Source organism: Mobula birostris, chromosome 12 (assembly GCF_030028105.1).
Source record: "Mobula birostris isolate sMobBir1 chromosome 12, sMobBir1.hap1, whole genome shotgun sequence".
Classification (NCBI taxonomy): domain Eukaryota; kingdom Metazoa; phylum Chordata; class Chondrichthyes; order Myliobatiformes; family Myliobatidae; genus Mobula; species Mobula birostris.
In genome coordinates, this window is record NC_092381.1 from 20,708,854 (window position 1) to 20,734,404 (window position 25,551).

At 42.0% G+C, this 25,551-nt stretch overlaps 1 protein-coding gene across 1 annotated transcript in view; it reads left to right on the forward strand.

Annotated features, from left to right (window-relative positions):
- hfm1 (helicase for meiosis 1) overlaps positions 1–25,551 on the forward strand; it is a 111,599-nt gene that overhangs the window by 25,403 nt on the left and 60,645 nt on the right. The window contains 3 exon segments of the mRNA XM_072274809.1: positions 4,709–4,854; positions 10,279–10,373; positions 20,604–20,737. Of these exon segments, the coding sequence (XP_072130910.1) occupies positions 4,709–4,854; positions 10,279–10,373; positions 20,604–20,737 (375 nt within the window).

Genomic DNA, 25,551 nt, shown 5'->3' on the forward strand with positions numbered 1-25,551 from the left:
ATAATTTCTATAAACTTAGATAAATGAGCACTATACAAAAATGTCTATTTTGGAAAGCTGCATTTTTTTTTACATTATGAGGACACTCAGTCCTCGTTTATTGTCATTTAGAAATACATGCATTAAAATTGATACAATGTTCCTCCAGAATGATATCACAAGAAACACAAGACACACCAAGACTAAAACTGACAAAACCACATAATTATAACATATAGTTACAACAGCAAAGCAATACCGTAATTTGATAAAGAGCAGACCATGGACACAGTAAAAAAAGTCTCAAGGTTCCTGTAGCCTCATCATCTCACACAGAAGGCAGAAGGGAGAAACTCTCCCTGCCATGAACCTCCAAGCGTCGCAGACTTGCCGATGCTATGCCATTGGAAGCACCCAACCGCAGTGGACTCTTGAGTCCGTCCGAAAGCTTCAAGCCTCCGACCAGCCCTCCGACACCGAGCACTGAGCACCATCCTCTGCCGAGCGCTTTGACTCCGCCCTGGCCACAGCAACAAGCGAAGTTGAGGACTCGGGGCCTTCCCCTCTGGAGATTCTGGATCACACAGTAGCAACGGCAGTGAAGCAGGCATTTCAGAAGTTTCACCAGAAGTTCCTCCGTGCTCTCACGTCTGTCTCCATCAAATCAGGATTTTGCACGGCACCCTACTTGACAGATAACAGAGATCACCACTGGAGTGGCCGCTGCGAGTTGCATCGCGCCGCCATCTTCCCGCTGCTCAAAACTCAGAATATCTGATTTTACATTAGAATCAGTATTTTTTTAGATGTGTGCAGAAATTAGACACCCTGAGAGACACCCTAAAACAGAAATTAGACACCCTGAGAGCCTACTAAAGATATCAGTGCTTGTTTTGTGGCTTTATGGAAAGTAGGATTTTCTTCAGTAACAAAGTCTTTGGCCTGAGCTGCTGAAAACTGTTACACATAAATGCAGCAAAGGAGAAAACTCTGATCTTATTGTTAAAATAAGTTTTAATTCCCTATGGAGACAAGGAGAACAAGAATACTCCTGGATCCACAGGATTCCCTCTCCGTAGAGTTTGCCCTGGTCTCTTTCCTTACCCCTCACTATCCTCCTATACCCAGGATATACTGAAATAAAATTCTTCACCCAGGTGTCTTGCCTATAAAGGTATGATAGATAGTGGCTGATTGTCATGATTAATTAAGTGGAACCCAGGGTCTAGTTTACCAGATTCACAGATTGCTTCTCTTTGGCCATTGAAGTCCACGGTCAGTAGCTCACAATGTAACAGGAAATTTGTGATCATTTAGTCCAATTAACTCCGTAGAAAGCAAACTATATATCACACATCCTCACATTTTTCCAAAGTGCATAATTTTTGTTCTGAAGAGTTGTGCAGAGTAAGATCCTGAGAACATGGGGACAAGTAACCTTTTAGAACATAGAACATAGAATAGTACAGCACAGTACAGGCCCTTCAGCTCACAATGTTGTGCCGACCCTCAAACCCTGCCTCCCATATGACCCCCCAACTTAAGTTCCTCCATATCCCTGTCGAGTAGTCTCTTAAACTTCACTAGTGTATCTGCCTCCACCACTAACTCAGGCAGTGCATTCCACGCACCAACCACTCTCTGAGTAAAAAACCTTCCTCTAATATCCCCCTTGAAATTCCCACCCCTTACCTTAAAGCCATGTCCTCTTGTATTGAGCAGTGGGGCCCTGGGGAAGAGGCGCTGGCTATCCACTCTTATTCCTCTTAATATCTTGTACACCTCTATCATGTCTCCTCTCATCCTTCTTCTCTCCAGAGAGTAAAGCCCTAGCTCCCTTAATCTCTGATCATAATCCATACTCTCTAAACCAGGCAGCATCCTGGTAAATCTCCTCTGTACCCTTTCCAATGATTCCACATCCTCCCTATAGTGAGGTGACCAGAACTGGACACAGTACTCCAAGTGTGGCCTAACCAGAGTTTCATAGAGCTGCATCATTACATCGCGACTCTTAAACTCTATCCCTCGACTTATGAAAGCTAACACCCCATAAGCTTTCTTAACTACCCTATCCACCTGTGAGGCAACTTTCAGGGATCTGTGGACATGCACCCCCAGATCCCTCTGCTCCTCCACACTACCAAGTATCCTGCCATTTACTTTTGTACTCTGCCTTGGAGTTTGTCCTTCCAAATTGTACCACCTCACAGTTCTCCGGGTTGAACTCCATCTGCCACTTCTCAGCCCACCTCTGCATCCTATCAATGTCTCTCTGCAATCTTCGACAGTCCTGTACACTATCTACAACATCACCAACCTTTGTGTCATCTGCAAACTTGCCAACCCACCCTTCTACCCCCACATCCAGATCGCTAATAAAAATCACAAAAAGTAGAGGTCCCAAAACAGATCCTTGTGGGACACCACTAGTCACAACCCTCCAATCTGAATGTACTCCCTCCACCATGACCCTCTGTCTTCTGCAGGCAAGCCAATTCTGAATTCACCTGGCCAAACTTCCCTAGATCCCATGCCTTCTGACTTTCTGAATAAGCCTACCATGTGGAACCTTGTCAAGTGCCTTACTAAAATCCATGTAGATCACATCCACTGCACTACCCTCATCTATATGCCTGGTCACCTCCTCAAAGAACTCTATCAGTCTTGTTAGACGTGATCTGCCCTTCACAAAGCCATGCTGACTGTCCCTGATCAGACCATGATTCTCTAAATGCCCATAGATCCTATCTCTAAGAGTCTTTTCCAACAGCTTTCCCACCACGTAAGGCTCACTGGTCTATAATTACCTTTTTTGAACAAGGGGCAACATTTGCCTCTCTCCAATCCTCCAGTACCATTCCCGAGGACAACAAGGACATAAAGATCCTAGCCAGAGGCTCAGCAATTTCTTCGCTTACCTCGTGGAGCAGCCTGGGGAATATCCCGTCAGGCCCCGGGGACTTATCCATCCTAATGTATTTTAACAACTCCAACACCTCCTCCCCCTTAATATCTACATGCTCCGGAACATCAACCTCACTCATATTGTCCTCACCATCATCAAGTTCCCTCTCTTTGGTGAATACCGAAGAGAAGTATTCATTGAGGACCTCGCTCACTTCCACAGCCTCCAGGCACCTCTTCCCACCTTTATCTCTAATCGGTCCTACCTTCACTCCTATCATCCTACTATTTTCAAATAATTGAAGAATGCCTTGGGGTTTTCCTTTACCCTACTCGCCAAGGCCTTCTCATGCCCCCTTCTTGCTCTTCTCAGCCCCTTCTTAAGCTCCTTTCTTGCTTCCCTATATTCCCCAATAGACCCATCTGATCCTTGCTTCCTAAACCTCATGTATGCTGCCTTCTTCCACCTGACTAGATTTTCCACCTCACTTGTCATCCATGGTTCCTTCACCCTACCATTCTTTATCTTCCTCACCAGGACAAATTTATCCCTAACATCCTGCAAGAAATTCCTCAACATTGTACGTTTCCCTGCAAAAACATCATCTCAATTCATACCCGCAAGTTCTAGCCTTATAGCCTCATAATTTGCCCTTCCCCAATTAAAAAATTTCCTGTCCTCTCTGATTCTATCCTTTTCTGTGATAATGCAAAAGGCCAGGGAACGGTGGTCACTGTCCCCCAGAGGCTCACCCACTGAGAGATCTGTGACCTGACCCGGTTCGTTACCTAGTACTAGATCTAGTATGGCATTTCCCCTAGTCGGCCTGTCCACATACTGTGACCGGAATCTGTCCTGGACACACCTAACAGACACTAAACCATCTAAACCCTCGGAACTAATCAGGTGCCAATCAATATTAGTCTGTTTTGGTTGACATTGCTACATATTATACCTCCATGTTTGAAATGCTTTCCCTTGCCAGAGGGTAATGTGCCAAGAGTGTTTCTGGGCAATAGAATACTACAGCTGTATCTGGCAAGGAGTGGGTAGGTGACCGTGAGTGGGGGAGATGTACGAGTGTGGTTTTGTTCCATGTCTGTTCATCCGACCTTGACCTTCTATCAACTTAGAGCTCCCTGTTATTAGCTAGTTCCGTCATTGGCAAAACCTCCTGACTATCGGAGATCTTCAAGAGGCCGTACCTGAAGCGGGTGGCATCCATCATTAAGGACTGGGACACGCCCTTTTATCAATACTAGTATCAGAGAGGACTCACAGGAACCTGAAAACCCACATTCAATGTTTTAGAAACAGCTTCAAACAGCCGCTGTCATCAGGTTTCTGAACAGTCCATGAACACCACCTCGTTATTCATTTTTACAGTATTTTTTGTAGCTTAGAATCATTTTTATATATTGCAATGTGCTGCTGCTGCAAAACAACAAATTTCACAGCATACATCAGTGATAGCAAACCTGATTCTACATGATCTCCCTTTGTCAGAGCCCAGTGTGCAACACCAACCACATCTTAAAAATATTCATGTTCCAGCATCTTCCACTGCTTTGAACTGGAGTGGAAACAAATTATTCACTACATTGCAAGACTGAGTAAAAGTTTCTTCATTCATATCTAAATATAATGAATGTATATTTAGTATATTTTGTAGAATATATCTTCTGAGATGGTCTGTTTCCATGCTGTAATTGTTATATGGTTATATAAGCACAATCTCATTTTGAAGATTTATTGATTTGTGATTATATAGGAGCTTTTCTAAGCTGGTGATTGAAAGTTTTCTTCTTTGATTATTTTCAGTTACTACCAGCACTTTAGCCATGGGAGTGAACTTGCCAGCACATTTAGTGGTCATTAAATCCACAATGCATTACGCAGGAGGGATGTTTCAAGAATACAGTGAAACTGATATACTTCAAATGATGGGCCGAGCTGGCCGACCTCAGGTAGTGATGTAACAAATAATGTTCTTCTGGAATCTATATCGGGTCCCAGTTTTGCACCATGTATATCAATTAATGCAAGATTAAATGTCTGGATATTAGTGACTTTTACAGGGTGACCAGAGGTCTTAATAATATTGGGGCTGTCTGGATATTAAAGGCTTTGCCATATCACCCAGTCTGTGCTATTTGAAAGTTATTTGTCTTCAATTTTCATGCTTATTCTTTAACCACTTAGGATTCCCAGAATGGCGTTTAAGGTTTTGTACCACTTGGGCCTTAATATTGAGATGCGGTGTTTGTGTTATCGACTATCTCTGTCATTCAAAGAAGCAAAATACTTGAAATAGCAGTTGGAAAATGTGAGGAAGGATAGAAAAGAGCTGTTTCTCTTTGCCAGGCCTCGCCTCCCTTCCATACTGCTATAGTCTTCACTGAACTCTCATTTATTTCCTTTACTACAGGCTCCTGCATCTAGCCCAAATTGAGGCCTCGTAAGTTTTCAGGATGTGGTTTACTTGTGCCTTGTTTTGTTAGAGTAACACTTCCCTGGTTTGCTAACCCCTTTCAGATAAAATTCAGCATTCCTTGAGTCTTCCCATTTATCTATTGCAACTGCATGCTTGTCTTTTGTGGTTTGCAGGCGAAGATTCCCAAATACCTTTCTTCATTTAAATCAACTTTTATAGTTTTCCTCCTAAAGTAAGCACCTTCACATTTTCTCGTATTATACTCCATTTGCAAACTCTTGCCAAGCCTATCAGTGTTTCTCTGGAAACTGTAGAAATATTTCTCCTCACAACTTGCCTTTTTTCCAGATTTTCTATTATTCACACATTTGGCTGCAGACATTCACTTCCTTCCTGTAAATCATAGATACAGTTGTAAGCAATGGTGACTCTAGTATTAATATCTGTGGCACTCCTCTGATTATAGATTGTCAACAGACCCTTTTCTCCTTACTCATGCTTCCTGTTAAATTGCCATGCTTGTTCTGTATATAACTTGCCACACTATGAAGATTTATTTTACAAAGCAACCTCATGTGGAACCTTGTTGAATACTTTTAAAAAAATTCAAAATGTATTACATTCATCAGCTTTCTTCCATCCAATCTAGCTTACCTTCATAAAGCCATGTTCTCTTTGCCCGAACGTGTTATATCTTTTCAAAAGTTCTTTTTCCACCTCATGAATAATTGGTTCTCACATATTTCTTAGCAAGAATTTAAAAAATTCTTCCCATTTTGCCTCTTTGTTTATTTTCCTCTTCTTAATTAACTTTTTTTTAGCCCTTTCTTGTTGGATACTCAAATTTTCCTCAAATCTTTGGGCCTATCTCCAACTTTTGCCACTTTTCTTTCTTTTTCTTCCAAGTCAAACTGTTTGGATTCTACCCAGTAAAGCTTAGTATTTCTTTTAAATTGATATGGAGAAGAGTGACTTAAACTGGCAACACACCTGGATAGTCCATGAGCCTTTGAACTGAGATCAATCTACCTAGCACTGCCACTAGTAGTTTTACAGGATGTTTGTGCCAGCATGCCTTATTAATATAGAACATTACCCAGCATAATATACATATTCTTACTGTAATTGATTCATTTATTTATTTATTTATTTATTTATTCCTGTATTATCATGTTTTGCGTTGTACTGCTGCCACTAAGTTAACAAATTTCACGACGTATGCCGGTGATATTAAACCTAATTCTGATTCCTTTGTTGATGGACACCAAATCACCCTAATGGTTATTCAAAGATGAATCTCTAATCTTTTTTCAAGCATTTAAAGTTTAGAAGAATTAATTGACCCAAGTATTGTGGTTGATACTTTGCAGCAACTTCAAAGTCAAAATCGAGTTAATTCTCATGTGCATAAGCCTGTGTGTGCAGGTGCAATGAAAAACTTATCTGCTACAGCATCACAGGCACATAGCATCGAATGCATAACATTCACAAGAAAAAAACATACATTATATAAGATTATACAAGAAAGAACCCTGTTAGAACAAAAAAGAATGAGAAAATAATCAGTCATTAAGGAAAAGGAAAGACTTCCAGTTTTTTACTAAATTCTTGGTATCAAATTATGTTCTTGCCTGAATTAACAAATAATGAAGTTAATTTAATTTATTTTTGAAAATTTACTTTCTTGGTTGAAAGCAATTTATAAACTTTATTGCTCGTTACCATTTTAGTCTGAAAGATGAAAAGAAGATCTATGTGTCTCTGTACTGTGGCTTGACTTCTGCAGGACAGTTCAATCATATTTTTGCTTGTGAAAGTGCCAGTGTTCAACTTTACTCATGATGCCTACAACTGTGGCAGCATTTAGTAGTGTGCTATCTCTTAATAAAATTGTTGAACCACTATTTGCTCATATTCATACCTGTGAGGAGTCTTGAACAATAATTTTGTTTTATGCACAGAGCCGCTTATTGTCATAAGAAATGTTTGGTTTATGGATGCATAAGTAGAAACACTCTGGGAGTGAATTCACATATAAAATACAAACTGGATATATGAAAAATTCCTCTGCTACAAAATACCATCAACATAGTGGAAATTCAGTGGTGCAAATGTTTACATGACCACTGTAGTAACAGAAAATTGTATGTCTAATACAAAATTGAAACAATAGGACATAAGTTTAGTGTGATATGTACCCTGCTGAGTTTTAACTGTTTTTTTGGATAATAAATAGGGTGATGTGGTCATCCTTTGATGTGGTCACGTGTTCAAAAGTCATGGTCAGCTGTGGTGACCAAAAAAACTAAATCTCCAGAAGTACATGCAGAATAGTTGCCTAACCTAGACTTAGAAGAATCCTAGGGGAGATTTGATCCCTGATTCATGAAAGTGACTCTGATTATTGCAGGCTTAGAAGTATTGGAAGAAGATGTAGTCTGTAAAGGTAATTTTCAGATTTTTTAATATTCTGTATATACAGGTGTAAAACATTAGTCAAATCAAAATCAGGTTTATTATCACCAACATGTGTCATGAAATTTGTTAACAGCAGCAGCAGAACAATGCGATACATGATATATAGAAAGAAGAAAAAATAAGATCAATTACACTGGTATATATGCATATTAAGTAGACAGATTAAAAATTGTGCAAAACAGAATATATACACACACACACACACACACACATATACATACACACACACAGTGGCATGCAAACGTTTGGGCACCCTGGTCAAAATTTCTGTTGCTGTGAATAGCTAAGCGAGTAAAAGATGACCTGATTTCCAAAAGGCATAAAGTTAAAGATGACACATTTCTTTAATATTTTAAGCAAGATTTCTTTTTTTGTTTTCATCTTTTACGGTTTCAGAATAACAAAAAAGGAAAAGAGCCCGAAGCAAAAGTTTGGGCACCCTGCATAGTCAGTACTTAGTAATACCCACTTTGGCAAGAATCACAGCTTGTAAACGCTTTCTGTAGCCAGCTAAGAGCCTTTCAATTCTTGTTTGGGGGATTTTCGCCCATTCTTCCTTGCAAAAGGCTTCTAGTTCTGTGAGATTCTTGGGCCGTCTTGCATGCACTGCTCTTTTGAGGTCTATCCACAGATTTTCGATGATGTTTAGGCCGGGGGACTGTGAGGGCCATGGCAAAACCTTCAGCTTGGGCCTCTTGAGGTAGTCCATTGTGGATTTTGACGGGTGTTTAGGATCATTATCCTGTTGTAGACGGTGGTGCAGTGCTAGCCAGAGCGCACTGGAGCGCGTCCGGCACATCTTTAAGAAAGAAGCTGAAATAAACAAGCTAATTAATTTGGTGCCGCCCAGGGTGACTTGAGCATCTCAGAAACTGCTGATCTCCTGGGATTTTTACGCACAACAGACTCTAGAGTTTACAAAAATGGTGCCAAAAACAAAAAAAATCCAACAACTGGATTTAACAAGATGTTTTGGCTCATAGAACAGCCACTCACTGGATTTTTTTTTTTGTTTTTGGCACCATTCTTTGTAAACTCCAGGGTCTGTTGTGCATAAAAATCCCAGGAGATCTGCAGTTTCTGAGATACTCAAATCACGCTGGGTGGCACCTAAGTAATTAGCTTGTTTGTTTCGGCTTTTTTCTTAAGGATGTGCCGGATGCACTCCGATACGCTCTGGCTAGCACTGCACCACTGGTTGTAGAAGCCATCCTCTTTTCATCTTCAGCTTTTTTACAGATGGTGTGATGTTTGCTTCCAGAATTTGATGTTATTTAATTGAATTCATTCTTCCCTCTACCAGTGAAATGTTACCCGTGCCACTGACTGCCACACAAGCCCAAAGCATGATCGATCTACCCCCATGCTTAACAGTTGGAGAGGTGTTCTTTTCATGAAATTCTGCACCCTTTTTTCTCCAAACATACCTTTGCTCATTGCAGCCAAAAAATTCTATTTTAACTTCATCAGTCCACAGGACTTGTTTCCAAAATGCACCAGGCTTGTTTAGATGTTCCTTTGCAAACTTCTGATGCTGAATTTTGTGGTGAGGATGCAGGAAAAATTTTCTTCTGATGACCCTTCCCTGAAGGTCATATTTGTGCAGGTGTCGCTGCACAGTAGAACAATGCACCACCACTCCAGAGCCTGCTAAATTTTCCTGAAGGTCTTTTGCAGTCAAATGGGGGTTTTCATTTGCCTTTCTAGCAATCCTATGAGCAGTTCTCTCGGAAAGTTTTCTTGGTCTTCCAGACCTCAACTTGACCGCCACCATTTCTGTTAACTGCCGTTTCTTAATTACGTTATGAACTGAGGAAACGGCTACCTGAAAACGCTATGCTATCTTCTTATAGTCTTCTCCTGCTTTGTGGGCATCACTTATTTTAATTTTCAGAGTGCTAGGCAGGTGCTTAGAGGAGCCCATGGCTGCTGATTGTTGAGACAAAGTTTGAGGAGTCAGGGTATTTGTAAAGCTTTGAAATTTGCATCACCTGGCCTTTCCTAACAATGATGGTGAACCAGCCATAGCCCTAACAAGCTAATTAAGGTCTGAGACCTTGGTAAAAGTTATCTGAGAGCTCAAATCTCTTGGGGTGCCCGAACTTTTGCATGGTGCTCCTTTCCTTTTTTTTCCACTCTAAAATTGTACAAAACAAAAATAATAGACTATTCTTGCTTAAAATGGTGAAAAGAGTGTTTCATCTTTAACTTTATGACTTTTGGAATTCAGTTCATCTTATACTCAATTATTCACAGTAATAGAAATTTTGACCAGGGGTGCCCAGACTTTTGCATGCCACTACATATATATATGAGGTAGTATTCATGGGTTCAATGTTCACTTAGGAATTCTATGGCAGAGGGGAAGAAAGTGTTCTTGAATCACTGAGTGCGTGAAGTAATTTCCAGACTCTTTAATACTTCACCTAATCATGTATAAAGCTCTCAGTTTTTGAATATTTTCTGCAATTTCTTTCAGTTTGATACCACTGCCACAGTAGTCATAATGACTAGAAATCAAACAAAGGACAAGTACACTCTGATGTTAAATGGAGCATATACCATTGAAAGCAGGTACTCTTTTCTATAAAAAAAACAGAGAATGCTGGAGGTTCTGGCAGGGCAAGCAGCAGCAGAAGGTGAAAAATGGAGTCAAATTCTTAAGCTAATTACCCTTTATGTGAGGCATCGACTCTCTCTCTCCAGTGATGCTGCTTGGCTACCCAGATGCTTAGAGCATTCTCGGCTTTTACTTTAGAATCAGAATCTATCGGCATCCGTTAGTCTCATGAGACCATGGATTTGCACCTTGGAAGGTTTCCAGGGCTCAGGCCTGGGCAAGGTTGTATGGAAGACCAGCAGTTGCCCATGCTGCAAGTCTCCCCCCTCCATGCCACTGATGTTATCCAAGGGAAGGGCATTAGGACCCATACAGCTTGGCACCTGTATCGTCGCAGAGCAATGTGAGGTTAAGTGCCTTGCTCAAGGACACACATGCTGCCTCAGCCAAGGCTCGAACTAGCGACCTTCAAATTACTAGACGAACGCCTTAACCACTTGGCCATGCGCCAACATCAGAATCAGAATCAGGTTTATTATCACTGGCATGTGTCGTGAAATTTGTTAACTTAGCAGTAGCAGCAGTTCAATGCAACACATAATATAGAAGAAAACGAATAAATAAATAAATTACAGTGTACATATATTGAATAGAATAAAAATCATGCAAAAACAGAAATAATATATATTTAAAAAGTGAGGTAGTGTTCACAGGTTCAATGTCCATTTAGGAATCGGATGGCAGAGGGGAAGAAGCTGTTCCTGAATCACTGAGTGTGTGCCTTCAGGCTTCTGTACCTCCTACCTGATGGTAACAATGAGAAAAGAGCATGCCCTGGGTGCTGGGGGTCCTTAATAATGGATGCTGCCTTTCTGAGACATTGTTCCTTGAAGATGTCCTGAGTACTTTGTAGGCTAGTACCCAGGATGGAGCAGACTAAATTTACGACCCTCTCCAGCCTCCTTTAGTCCTGTGCGGTAGCCACCCCCCATACCAGACCGTGAAGCAGCCTGTCAGAACGCTCTCCACGGTACATCTATAGAAGTTTTTGAGTGTTTTTGTTGACATACCAAATCTCTTCAAACTCCTCATGAAATATAGTTGCTATCTTGCCTTCTTTATAGCTGCATCGATATGTTGGGACCTGGTTAGGTCCTCAGAGATCTTGACACCCAGGAATTTGAAGCTGCTCACTCTCTCTACTTCTGATCCCTCTATGAGAATTAGTATGTGTTCCTTTGTTTTGCCCTTCCTGAAGTCCACAATCAGCTCTTTTGTCTTACTGATGTTGAGTGCAAAGTTGTTGCTACAACACCTCTCTATTAGTTGGTATATCTCGCTCCTGTACACCCTCTCATCTCCATCTGAGGTTCTACCAACAATGGTTGTATCGTCAGCAAATTTATAGATGGTATTTGAGCTATACCTAGCCCCACAGTCATGGGTGTAGAGAGAGTAGAGCGGTGGGCACCCCTTAAGTGCATCAGTGTTGATCATCAGCGAGGAAGAGATATTATCACCAATCCACACAGATTGTGGTCTTCCTGTTAGGAATTTGAGGATCTAATTGCAGAGCGAAGTACAGAGGCCCAGGTTCTGTAACTTATCAATCAGGATTGTAGGAATGATGGTGTTAAATACTGAGCTATAGTCGATGAACAACATCCTGACATAGGTGTTTGTATTGTCCAGGTGGTCTAAGGCCGTGTGAAGAGCCATTGAGGTTTCTAACATCTGCTGTTTTATACTCCAACTCTAATTTCTTTAGTTGAATTGAATGATACCATAACAGACTTACAGAAAACTCTTCCTACAAGGAAATATTTCCTTTTAAAATGCTACTCAAAATAACTTTAACACTGAAATGTAATATGTTTCATGTATTCCACATTCTTGTCATGCTCAGACTCTGAAAATGAAGCTTTAACTGTTAGTTTTGGTTTAGTTGGCATGAATATGGACAAGAAATCGATGGCGATAAGTGGCTGGCAGTACTCAGAAAGTGTTGAAATAAACACTTAAAATCCCCTAGGCATAGAAGGCGATGCACCAAGTGCTGAAAAATGGGATTAATACAAATGGGCACCTGCTGGTCTTTGTGGGCTGAATCTTTGTCATATATCTATCCAATTTCTCTAGCAGACCACAGTGGAACCAGCCTCTACCACAACTGTAGTATGTTCCAGATTCCAGTCGTATTTAAAACAAAAGTTTTTCCTATGTCACTATTACTTCTCTTCCCTGATAGTTGATATTTGTGATTTCTTATCCTCAACCCATCCACCAATGGAAATGGTCTTCCACCATTGATTCTGTCTAAACTATTCATCATCTCTTGCAGGTTTCCTTTAATCTTCTCCAAGGAAAACATTCCCAGCCCATATAATCCATTGTTGCAATAGTAGATCCTCATCCCAGCAACCATTCTCATAAATCTTCTTTTGATTCTCTATATATCTTTATATCCTCCTTATAATAAGGCAACCAGAATTGCATACAATTCTCCATTTGAGGCTTGACCCAGTGTTTTATAAAAGGTTCAGCATGACTTTTTTGCTTTTATACTCTATACCTTTATTGATAAAGCCCTTAGAGTTAGGGAACTGGAGCTGGAGCTGGATGAACTTCAGATCATTCGTGAGGCAGAGGCAGAAATAGACAGGAGTTACAGGGAGATAGTCACCCCTAAAAGTCAGGAGGCAGGTAGCTGAGTGACTATCAAGAGAGGGAAGGGGAATAGACAGAATGAACAGAGCACCCCTGTGGCCGTTCCCATCAATAATAAGTATACCATTTTGGATACTGTTGGTGGGGACGACCTACCAGGGACAAATTGCAGTGGTTGCTTCTCTGGCACCGAGACTGAACCCTCAGTTCAGAAGGGAAGGAGGGGAAAGAGGAGAGCAGTAGTGTCAGGGGATTGGATAGTTAGGGAGACAGATAAAAGGTTCTGTCGAAGAGATCGAGAATCCCGGATGGTCTGTTACCTCCCTGGTGCCAGGGTCCACAATATCTCGGATCGAGTTCTCAGTATTCTCAAGAGGGAGGGTGAGCAGCCAGATGTCATCATCCATGTGGGGACCAATGACATCGATAGGAAGAAGGAGGAGGTCCTGCAAAGAGAATTTAGGGAGTTAGGTGCAAAGTTGAAGGACAGGACCTCCAGGGTTGCAATCTCAGGATTGCTACCTGTGCTACGTTCTAGTGAGGCTAGAAATAGGAAGATAATGCAGCTAAATACATGGCTAAGGAGTTGGTGCAGGAGGGAGGGCTTCATGTTTCTGGACAATTGGGCCTTGTTCCAGGGAGGATAGGACCTGTTCCGACAGGACGGGTTGCACCTGAACTGGAGGGGGACTAACATCCTTGTGGGATGGTTTGCTAGTGCTGCTCCAGTGGGGTTTAAACTAGATTTGCAGCGGGAGGGGAACCAGAGTGTTAGAGCAGATAGTGAGGTGGAAGAGGATAAAGGTCATGCGAGAACTGCAAGTATAGTGCATGGAGCAAAGCCAGATCTAACATACAAAGAGGCTTTGAGGAAAGAGAAACAGAATAAAGGATGTAAAGGTAGTAAGGCAGAAGGGCTGAAGTGCGTGTACTTCAATGCAAGAAGCATCAAGAACAGAGGTGATGAACTGAGAGCTTGGATACATACATGGAATTATGATGTAGTGGCCATTACGGAGGCACCAGAGCAGGAATGGATTCTCAGTATTCCTGGATTTCAGTGCTTTAAAAGGGAATATAAATATAAAGGCATTCGTTAGTCTTGCAAGACCATGGATCTGCGCCTGGAAAGTCTTTACACTCCAGGGCGCAGGCCTGGGCAAGGTTGTATGGAAGACAGGCAGTTGCCCATGCTGCAAGTCTCCCCTCTCCACGCCACCGTCCAAGGGAAGGGCATTAGGACCCATACAGCTTGGCACCAGTGTCGTCGCAGAGCAATGAGTGATTAAATGCCTTGCTCAAAGACACAAAATGTTGCCTCGGCTGGGACTTGAACTCACGACCTTCAGGTCGCTAGTTGAATGCCTTAACCACTTGGCTACATGCCCACAGGGATAGAGGGATAGAGTCCCTGTAACTCCTGTCTATTTCTGCCTCTGCCTCACGAATGATCTGAAGTTCATACAGCTCCAGCTCCAGTTCCCTAACTCTATGGGCTTAAAAGGGATGGTGGGGGGGAAAGGGGAGGAGGGGTGGCATTACTGGCCAGGGATGCTATTACAGCTACAGGAAGGGAGGGTAATGTAGCAGGATGCTCTTTTGAGTCAGTATGGGTAGAAGTCAGGAACAGGAAGGGAGCAGTTACTCTTTTGGGAGTATTCTATAAGCCCCCTGATAGCAGCAGAGATACCAAGGAGCAGATTGGGAGGCAGATTTTGGAAAGGTGCAAAAATAACAGGGTTGTTATCATGGGTGACTTTAACTTCCCTAATATTGATTGGCACCTGATTAGTTCCAATGGTTTAGACGGGGCAGAGTTTGTTAAGTGTGTCCAGGATGGATTCCTGTCACAGTACGTTGACAGGCCAACTAGGGGGAATGCCACACTAGATCTAGTATTAGGTAATGAACCGGGTCAGGTCACAGATCTCTCAGTGGGTGAGCATCTGGGGAGCAGTGACCACCGTTTCCTGGCCTTTTGCATTATCATGGAAAAGGATAGAATCAGAGAGGACAGGAAAATCTTTAATTGGGGAAGGGCAAATTATGAGGCTATAAGGCTAGAACTTGTGGCTGTGAATTGGGATGATGTTTTTGCAGGGAAATGTACTATGGACATGTGGTCGATGTTTAGGGATCTCTTGCAGGATATTGGGGATAAATTTGTCCCTGTGAGGAAGATAAAGAATGGTAGGGTGAAGAAACCATGGGTGACAAGTGAGGTGGAGAATGTAGTCAGGGGGAAGAAGGCAGCATACATGAGGTTTAGGAAGCAAGGATCATATGGGTCTATTGAGGAATATAGGGCAGCAAGAAAGGAGCTTAAGAAGGGGCTGAGGAGAGCAAGAAGAGGACATGAGAAGGCCTTGGCGAGTAGGGTAAAGGAAAACCCCAAGGCATTCTTCAATTACGTGAAGAACGAAAGGATGACAGGAGTGAAGATAGGACCGATTAGAGATAAAGGTGGGAAGATGTGCCTGGAGGCTGTGGAAGTGAGAATGGTCCTCAATGAATACTTCCCTTCGGTATTCACCAAAGAGAGGGAACTTGATGACAGTGAGGAGTTGTTAAAATACATTAGGACGGATAAGTCCCCGGGGCCTGACGGAATATTCCCCAGGCTGCTCCACGAGGTGAGGGAAGAGATTGCTAAGCCTCTGGCTAGGATCTTTATGTCCTCATTGTCCACGGGAATGGTACTGGAGGACTGGAGGGAGGTGAATGTTGCCCCCTTGTTCAAAAAAGGTAGTACGGATAGTCCGGGTAATTATAGACCAGTGAGCCTTACATCTGTGGTGGGAAAGCTGCTGAAAAAGATTCTTAGAGATAGGATCTATGGGCATTTAGAGAATCATGGTCTGATCAGGGACAGTCAGCATGGCTTTGTGAAGGACGGAACGTGCCTAACAAGACTGATAGAGTTCTTTGAGGAGGTGTCCAGGCATATAGGTGAGGGTAGTGCAGTGGATATGATCTACATGGATTTTGGTAAGACACTTGACAAGGTTCCATACGGTAGGCTTAATCAGAAAGTCAGAAGGCATGGGATCCAGGGAAGTTTGGCCAGGTGGATTCACAATTGGCTTGCCTGCAGAAAGCAGAGGGTCGTGGTGGAGGGAGTACATTCAGATTGGAGGGTTGTGACTAGTGGTGTCCCATAAGGATCGGTTCAGGGACCTCTACTTTCCGTGATTTTTATTAACGACCTGGATGTGGGGGTAGAAGGGTAGGTTGGTAAGTTTGCAGATGACACAAAGGTTGGTGGTGTTGTGGATAGTGTAGAGGATTGTCGAAGATTGCAGAGAGACATTGATAGGATGCAGAAGTGGGCTGAGAAGTGGCAGATGGAGTTCAACCTGGAGAAGTGTGAGGTGGTACACTTTGGAAGGACAAACTCCAAGGCAGAGTACAAAGTAAATGGCAGGATACTTGGTAGTGTGGAGGAGCAGAGGGATCTGGGGGTACATGTCCACAGATCCCTGAAAGTTGCCTCAAAGGTAGATAGGGTAGTTAAGAAAGCTTATGGGGTGTTAGCTTTCATAAGTCGAAGGATAGAGTTTAAGAGTCGTGGGGTTAATGATGCAGCTGTATAAAACTCTGGTTAGGCCACACTTGGAGTACTGTGTCCAGTTCTGGTCACCTCACTATAGGAAGGATGTGGAAGCATTGGAAAGGATACAGAGGAGATTTACCAGGTTTAGTGAGTATGCATTATGATCAGCGATTAAGGGAGCTAGGGCTTTACTCTTTGGGGAGAAGGAGGGTGAGAGGAGTCATGATAGAGGTATACAAGATATTAAGAGGAATAGATAGAGTGGACAGCCAGCGCCTGTTCCTCAGGGCACCACTGCTCAATACAAGAGGACTTGGCTTTAAGGCAAGAGGTGGGAAGATCAAGGGGGATATTAGAGGAAGGTTTTTTACTCGGAGAGTGGTTGGTGTGTAGAATGCACTACCTGAGTCAGTGGTGGAGGCAGATACACTAGTGAAATTTAAGAGACTACTAGACGGGTATATGGAAGAATTTAAGGTGGGGGGTTATATGGGAGGCAGGGTTTAAGGGTTGGCACAACATTGTGGGCTGAAGGGCCTGTACTGTTCTGTACTATTCTATGCTCTATGTACAAACGTTTGTATTATAATTGTGTATATCTTATTAATTGTTATCTCAGCCTGTCCTACCACTTTCACTGACTTTTACACCTATGCCCTGGAACTTTGTTCTCCTGCACCCTTTTCAAAACAGTATTTCTTATTCTGTATTTGCCTCTCCTTATCTTTCTTACCAGATGGATCACCTCACATTTCTCACATTAACTGTATTTAGTATGAATTTACCCATTCAGCCAGCCAATAATATCGTGGCACAATTTATCACTATCCTCTTCATAGTTAATAGTATTCCAATTTTTTTGTCACCTGCAAATTTAGAAACTACAACTTGCAACCCAAATCGAAATCATTAATGTAGAACAAAGAAAACAAAATGCTGTCACCAATCCTTCGAGACCTCACTATCTTGGGTCTGATAAATAATCTCACTACAACTGGTTTTTTGCCAATTACTTAAGTAACATTGTATATATGATATTAATTATTATGTGCCTCTGCTTTGCTGATAAGCCTGTAACATAATCCCTTATCAAAAACCCTCTGAAAAGCAATGTACACCACATAAACTACATTTACCTCATTAACTCTGTTAGTTACCTCTTCAAAAAATTGGTGAGACTTTATTTGTCCTTAACACAGCTGTGCTGCTTGCCTTAATCAATCCATTGAGGGATGACCACGTGGAAGTGAACTTTCAGTGGAAACTGGCAGCAAAGGTGACGGATCTTGAAAATATGTGTTCGATTCTGAATTTCATAAAAATGTATTTTATTGTTTTGAGGAAATAACCATACACTCCTAATGTTATCCTTTTAGAGATAATAGTGGAATACATGGAGCTCACATGTACAATGCATATGTTACAGGCAAAATTACAAACAAGTACAAATGGAATTAAAATCTAGCTTGCAAGTATTAAGAATTTATTTGTCATTGGTGATGTCCTCCTTAATTTGCAGATGTTTATGATGTAGGTCACATCCCTTAGACTGACTTATTTCATCCATCCAGTATTAATCCAAGGTCATCCAATGCAGCTCTTGAACAATTCCATGATTTTTCTGTAAATTTATATCACATATTGATTACATTGTGGATGAATTATTTTTCCTTTTATCAATTCAAAAATTGCCATTTAAGTTTTTAGAACTATATGTTCCAAAGTCCCGATGACTGATTTCAGACTCTGAGGCTGACAGATGATCCTACAGAAAGCATCCAGCCCAGAAGGGTAACTGCCCGAGTACTAAAGACCATGCCGATCAACTGACTTGAATGTTCACCAATATCTTTAGCCTCTTGTTTGGGCAGTTTAAGGTACCCTCCTGCTTCATGCAGGCATTAATTATATCAGCACCTAAGGAGAATATGGTAACCTGCCTGAATGACTGTCATTCAGAAGCACTTACACCCACTGTGATGAAGTGATGAGATTGGTGACGAAACATATCAACTCCTGCCTGACAAGGGTCTTGGATCTGCTCCAGTTTGCCTATCATCACAACAGGTTAACAGCAGATGCCATTTCATTGGCTCTTCATTCAACCCTGGAATATCTGGACAGCAAAAATGCAGATATCAGGATGCTCTTCGTTGACTACACCTAGGCATTCAATGGTATCATCCCCTCAAAACTAATCAATAAGCTTCAAGACCTTTCCCTCAATACCCCCTTGTGTAACTGCTTGATCTCTTCACTTGCAGACTCCAGTCAGTTTGGATTGGCAGCATCATGTCATCCATAATCTCCATCAGCACAGGTGCACCACAAGGCTGTATGTTTAGCCCCCTGCTCTACTCGCTTTATAAATTATGACTGTGAGGCTAAGGACAGACCCAATGCCATATTCAAATTTGCTGATGATGACATTGTCATTGGTTGAATCAAAGGTGGTGATGAATCAGCATATAGAAGGGAGATTGAAAATCTGGCGGAATGGTGCCACAACAACAACTTCTCACTCAATGTCAGAAAGACCAAGGAGCAAATTATTGACTTCAGGAGGAGGAACCCAAGGAGCCAGTCCTCATCGGGGGATCAGGGGTAGAGAGGGTCAGCAACTTTAACTTCCTCTGTAATACATACAAAATGCTGGAGGAACTCAACAGGCCAGAAGAGTAAATAATTGATGTTTCGGCCTGAGACTCTTCATCAGGACCAAGGACCACACATCTATAGAAGCTTATCAAAGTTTTAGATAACATGCCAAATCTTTGCAAACTTCTAAGAAATTAGAGGCGCTGCCATACTTCCTTTGTAATGGCACGTAAATGCTAGACCCAGGACAGATCCTCTGAAATAATAACAGAAGAATTTACAACAAGAGAAAATCTGCAGATGCTGGAAATCAAAGCAATACACACAAAATGCTGCACAAACTCAGCAGGCCAGGCAGCGCCTATGGAAAAGTAAACAGTCGACATTTTGTCCAAGATCCTTTGTCCTTCATTTTCTAAATTATTTTACTTCAATGCTATAAATTATTTATAAATGTTTCACTTTGTTTTTTGAAACTTTGAAATATTTTTCTATCTCATTCAATTTTACGAGTTTTTAAATGTGAAATTTAAAAATATTTATTAAGTTATTGATAGTTCTTACAGCCATGAAGTTTAAAAATACTAAAAGCCACTGATAGTTTTTTTACAGCCAGCAAGACGCCAGCTATGGCTGTGCCAGTGTCTGCTGCTCTAGTGTGTTGTCCAAAGCCTTTTTTGCTGTTGAGAGTCCTCCAAAAGACTCCAGGATGTGAAAGACCTATGTAGCTTGTCTTCCACATTCAGTCAATGTAATTGCTGCCTACAAGGCAGTGATTGCTAGTAAGGGTGCCAGGTAATGTCCATCTTAAGGCCCCCTGTTATCAGCCTCATTTCATGCTCATTTCTGTCTCCCAAGTGGCCAGAGTAGAAAAGCATTGCAATTAATCAGCTGGCTGTCCTCATGGTTTTCTACAAGGATGATCAACTACAGTTATCAATCCAATATGCAGTATTATCTCTTGCTCTTTCTTTACAGATGCAGCTTGACCATCTTTTACCCAGAAATTTTACTTGTTGCTACTAATAATACTTAAAAAGTCTAATCACCAAATATAGTACAGAAGTTTGGCTTGGACACTAACTTGGAAAGCAACACCTGATGAAGGGTCTCAGCCTGAAACGTTGACTGCACCTCTTCCTAGAGATGCTGCCTGGCCTGCTGCGTTCACCAGCAACTTTTATGTGTGTTGCTTGAATTTCCAGCATCTGCAGAATTCCTGTTGTTTTTGTTCCTGATATTTATCTTTACTGTAATTGAATTAAATTTCAGGTGCTACAATCAACACATGGCTGATCACATATTGGTAGATATTCAGAGTTTCTGTAATGCATTTGTTATCCAAAATACTTTTTTTCTGGAAGCATTAGATGGTAAGTATTGAAGTTGATCGATTTTGATATTTCCTATTTCTTTCTTTTGGTAGTTTACACAAGCATCTTGTTGAACATTTAAATGCAGAAATAATACTGAATACCATCACTGATGTTAATGTGGCTTTGGAGTGGATACGATCAACATTTCTTTACATAAGAGCTCTTAAAAATCCAAATCATTATGGTAAGATTTAATATTTCTTAAGTAAAATGCTATAGAATTTTGTGTTTTCAAATTGGATTTGCCTTCAAAGTACACCCAAGCTGTTGAGTTAATTTCACACAATTTGAAGGCAAATCCATTTTTATGTTGTCAATTATGAATGGCTAATATACACATTTTAGCATAATTTGTAATGGATAGAAAGTGTTTCAGCATTTTGTAAATGCAATAAAACACAGGTTGTAATAAATTGAAAATCTCTCCGATGGATTAATATACTAAAGTTAGTGTACTAAAGGGAGACTATACTAAAGACTAGATTGTCTTAAGGTATGTCCACAAAATATCAGACATCCTGCAACTGAAGGGGCATAGCATGTTGATCACTCCACTGATGACTCTGACCATCCTGGTATAAATATAAATTGTTCCACAGTTGTTATCCACTTTTTCACTATAGGGTGTCAGGGAGGGGTAGCACCTCTGGTGGGGGAGCATGTCGCATCCTTTTCAAGGCGGTTAGTCCACCTTTGGTCCCCACCTGGTACTCAGCTCTCACCTGTGGCTCCTGATAGCTGTTTGCATACGACAGTGGCCACATCCCGGGCAATGGCTTCGACAAGCCAGCTAAACCAGGTGAGGGTAGCCGACGGGTCTCAAACCCTCGGTCAGATAGGGAGATGTTTATCCCAGCATGTGAAGACAGACTCCGGTGGATTGAGCGGACGAGACCAATGGAAGGTCCAACAGTCATGAAGGCAGTCTCTGCAAGCGTCGTGGAACGTGTAGAGCACGACAAGACACAGAAGACATCCTGGTCATCCACAGCGCCTAGTCCCATCTCCAGCTGTCTCAACTTTGTCTTGCCACTGGATCCAGATGGGAATTGGGAAGAGAGACTGAGGCTGACGCTGCGCAATTCTCCCTCACTTAAATCCAAATCATGAGCTAGTCTTGACACCGTCAATGGTGTCGAGGTCTTCATCGACGACGACGATGGACGAACAACCATAGTTGACTATGGTCTTGCATGCAGTAAAATAAACATAATTTAGATTATGAAGACACACAGTCCTCTTTTATTGTCATTTAGTAATGCATGCATTAAGAAATGATACAATATTTCCTCCGGTGTGAAATCACAAAACACAGGACAGACCAAGACTGAAAAACCTAACAAAACCACATAATTATAACATATAGTTACAACAGTGCAACAATACCATAACTTGATGAAGAACAGTCCATGAGCACAGTAAAGAGTTCAAAGTCTCTCAAATGTCCCACATCTCACGCAGACGAGAGAAGGAAGAAAAACTCTCCCTGCTATGCCCAACCACAGTCCGACTCTGAGTCATCCGAAAACTTCGAGCCTCCGATCAGCTCTCCGACACCGAGTACCGAGCACCATCTCTATCCAAGCGATTGGACCTCAATCGCAGTCACTAACAGGAGGCAAAGCCGGGGACTTTGAGGCCTTCCCTCCGGAAGATTCATGATCGCGCAGTAACGACAGCAGCGAACGGGCGTTTCAGAAATTTCTTCTGTGCTTTCACGTCTGTCTCCATCAAATCAGAATTGTCCACGGCCCCTATTTAACAGATACGATATCATTTTTCACCGGAGGGCTGCAAACGCGCGGCACACTGTACTCTCTCCTCCCGCTGTTATGGTAAATGGCACAATTTCATGGAGAGATGATGTCAGTAAAAATATTTATCAGAAATGGTAAGATGAGGGAACACACACCAGTCCTCCTAGAGGGATCAGAAGTGGAGGGAGTTGAGCATTTTCAAGTTCCTGGGCGCCAATATCTCTAAGGATCTAAACTGGTCCCGACAATTTGATGCAGCTATAAAGAAAGCAAGACAGCGGCTATATTTCATTAGAGGTTTGAAGAGATTTGTTATGTCACCTAAAACACTCGCATATTTCTACAGCTATACCATGGAGAGCATTCTAACTGGTTGCATCACTGTCTGGTATGGGGGTGAGATGCTATTGCACAGGATCGAAGTAAGCTGGAGAGAACTGTGAAATTAGCTAGCTCCATCATGGGTGGTAGCCTCATTTGCATCCAAGACATCTTCAAGAAACGATGCCTCAAAAAGGTGGCATCCATCATTAAGGACTCCCACCAACCAGGGCATGCCCTCTTCTCCTTATTACCATCAGGAAGGAGGTAATGAAGCCTGATGACACACAGTTAGTGATTCAGGAACAGCTTCTTCCCCTCTGCTATCAATTTTTGAATGGACATTGAACCCATGAACATTACCTCACTACTTTTTTACTTCTGTTTTTGCACTACTTATTTAATTTAGCTATTATATATTTCTCTCACCTCCTGTGGGTGGTGCGTATGTCTATTTTTTCCTCAATCTTGAGTCCTCTACCAGAGACCTGGGAGCTTGAGGGTTCGGCACAGTATCCTTGCTGTACCTAGTAGTGCTCTCTTCTGGACCAAGATCTCAAATGTTGTTCCTGGGATTTGCTGCAGCCACTCTTCCAGTCCAGGTGTCACAGCTCCAAGTGACAGTTCACCACCAGGATTACTCTTGTCTTTAACCTTCCACATCCTTTCTATCTGCTCTTTCAAGTCTGGTATTTCTTCAGCTTCTCATATTCTTTCTTCCTGATGTTACTGTCATTTGGGATTGCCACATCTATTACTATCGATTTCTTCTGCTCTGTGTCCAGTATTACTATGTCTGATTGGTTTGCCAGTACCTGCTTATCAGTCTGTATTTGGAAGTCTCATAGGTTCCCTGTCATTCTGCATTACCTTCTCGGGTGTTTCCCATTTGGACTTGGGAGTGTCCAATCCATACTCATTGCAGATGTTCCTGTACACAATTTCTGCAACTTGGTTGTGCTGTTCAGTGTACACTGTCCCTGCCCGCATCTTGCACCCTGCTACTACGTGTTGGATAGTTTCAGTGGATTCCTTGCACAGTCTGCATCTTGGGTCTTGGCTGGTATGATAGACCCTTGTTTCTGTTGCCGTTGTGCTCAGTGCCTGTTCTGTGTAGGCATGAGCAGCACCTGTTCTGTGTAACCTTGAGCAGTGCCTCTGTGCTGTTCCTTAGTCCTGCCATTTCCAGCCATCGGTAGGATTTTCTTGTAATAGCCACCTCTGACAACTGGCGATGGTACATCCCATGCAGTGGCTTGTCCTGCCATTGTCTCTGGTCCTCTGGTTCTGCTTCACCCACTTCCATTTCCATGTCCTCCACCTGCTGTCTGAGTTATTCTCCTAGCAGGTTGACCTCCGGATCTTCCTGACATTTTTTTTGTTTGATCAGTCATTAAGTTGAGTCCTACTCTTTGTGATCTCATGGATCCCTGCATACTGAGCCTTCTTGTTGGAAACTGCCTGTCTAAGATCCCCCAAGGTTATCTATCCATTGTAGCCTCTGTCATCCTCTCCTTCTTTTACCTTCTGTTTTCTCCAACATGAGTCTTCTCCAAGGAATCCTGTTTTCGCATCATGTGGCCAAAATATTTGGGCTTTTGTCTGATAATCAAGTCTCCTCGTGAGTAGTCTGGCTGTATTTCTTCAAGTATTGACTTGTTGGATCTTCTTGCTGTCCAATGAACTCTTTAACACTTTCCTCCAGCCTCCAAGTTCAAAAGCATTTATTCTTTTGTATTCAGTCTTACTAATAGTACTGCTCTCACAGCCATACATCACAACTGGAAATACCATAGACTTGACTATACGGATCTTTGTAGACAATGTTACGTCTCTGCTCTTCAGTATTTTATCTAAGCTTGCCATTGCTGACCTCCCCAGAAGTAAATGCCATTTAATTTTGTGGCTGCAGTTACCATCTTAGAAATCTATGAATCAAGGAAGACAAAATCAGTCACTGCTTCCACTTCCTTTCTATTTATTACCGTGGAGTTAATAGTCGACATAATCTTGGTTTTCTTAATATTGAGCAACAAGCCAGCTTTTGCACTTTCTTCTTTCACTTTGATTAGAAGCTTCCTCAGATCATCCTCACTTTTTGCCATTAGAGCATATCTGAGGTTGTTAATATTTCATCTGGCAATTTTGATTCCAACATTAGGGTCCTCTACACCAGCATTCCTCATGAATTGAATTGACTTTATTTCTTACATCCTTCTCATACATGAGGACTAAAAATCTTTATGTTACGTCTCGGTCTGAATGTGCAATGTGCAATCATAATAATTTATAATAAATAGAACAGTCAATGTAACATAGAAATACACTCAAATCAGTGTGAGTTAATCAGTCTGATGGCCTGGTGGAAGAAACTGTCCCAGAGCCTGTTGGTCCTGGCTTTTATGCTGTGATACCATTTCCTGGATGGTAGCAGCTGGAATAGATTGTGATTGGGGTGGCTTGGGTCCCTAGTTTCACACCTGTCTTTGTAGATGTCCTGAACCATGGGAAGTTCACAACTACAGATACGCTGGGCTGACAACACCACTCTCTGCAGAATCCTGTGATTAAAAGAGGTACAGTTCCCATACCAGGCAGTGATGTAGCCAGTCAGGATGCTCTCAATTGTGTGCCTGTAGAAAGTTCTTAGGATTTGGGGGCCCATACCAAACTTCCTCAACTGTCTGAGTTGAAAGAGACGCTGTTGTGCCTTTTTCACCATGCAGCTGGTGTGTACAGACCACATGAGGTCCTCGGTGATGTGGACGCCGAGGAATTTAAAGATGTTTACCCTCTCAACCCCAGATCCATTAATGTCAATGGGGATTAGTCCGCCTCCATTTCTCCTGTAATCCACAACCAGCTCCTTTGTGCATTGAGGGAGAGGTTGTTTACTTGACACCACTGTATCAGAGAGATA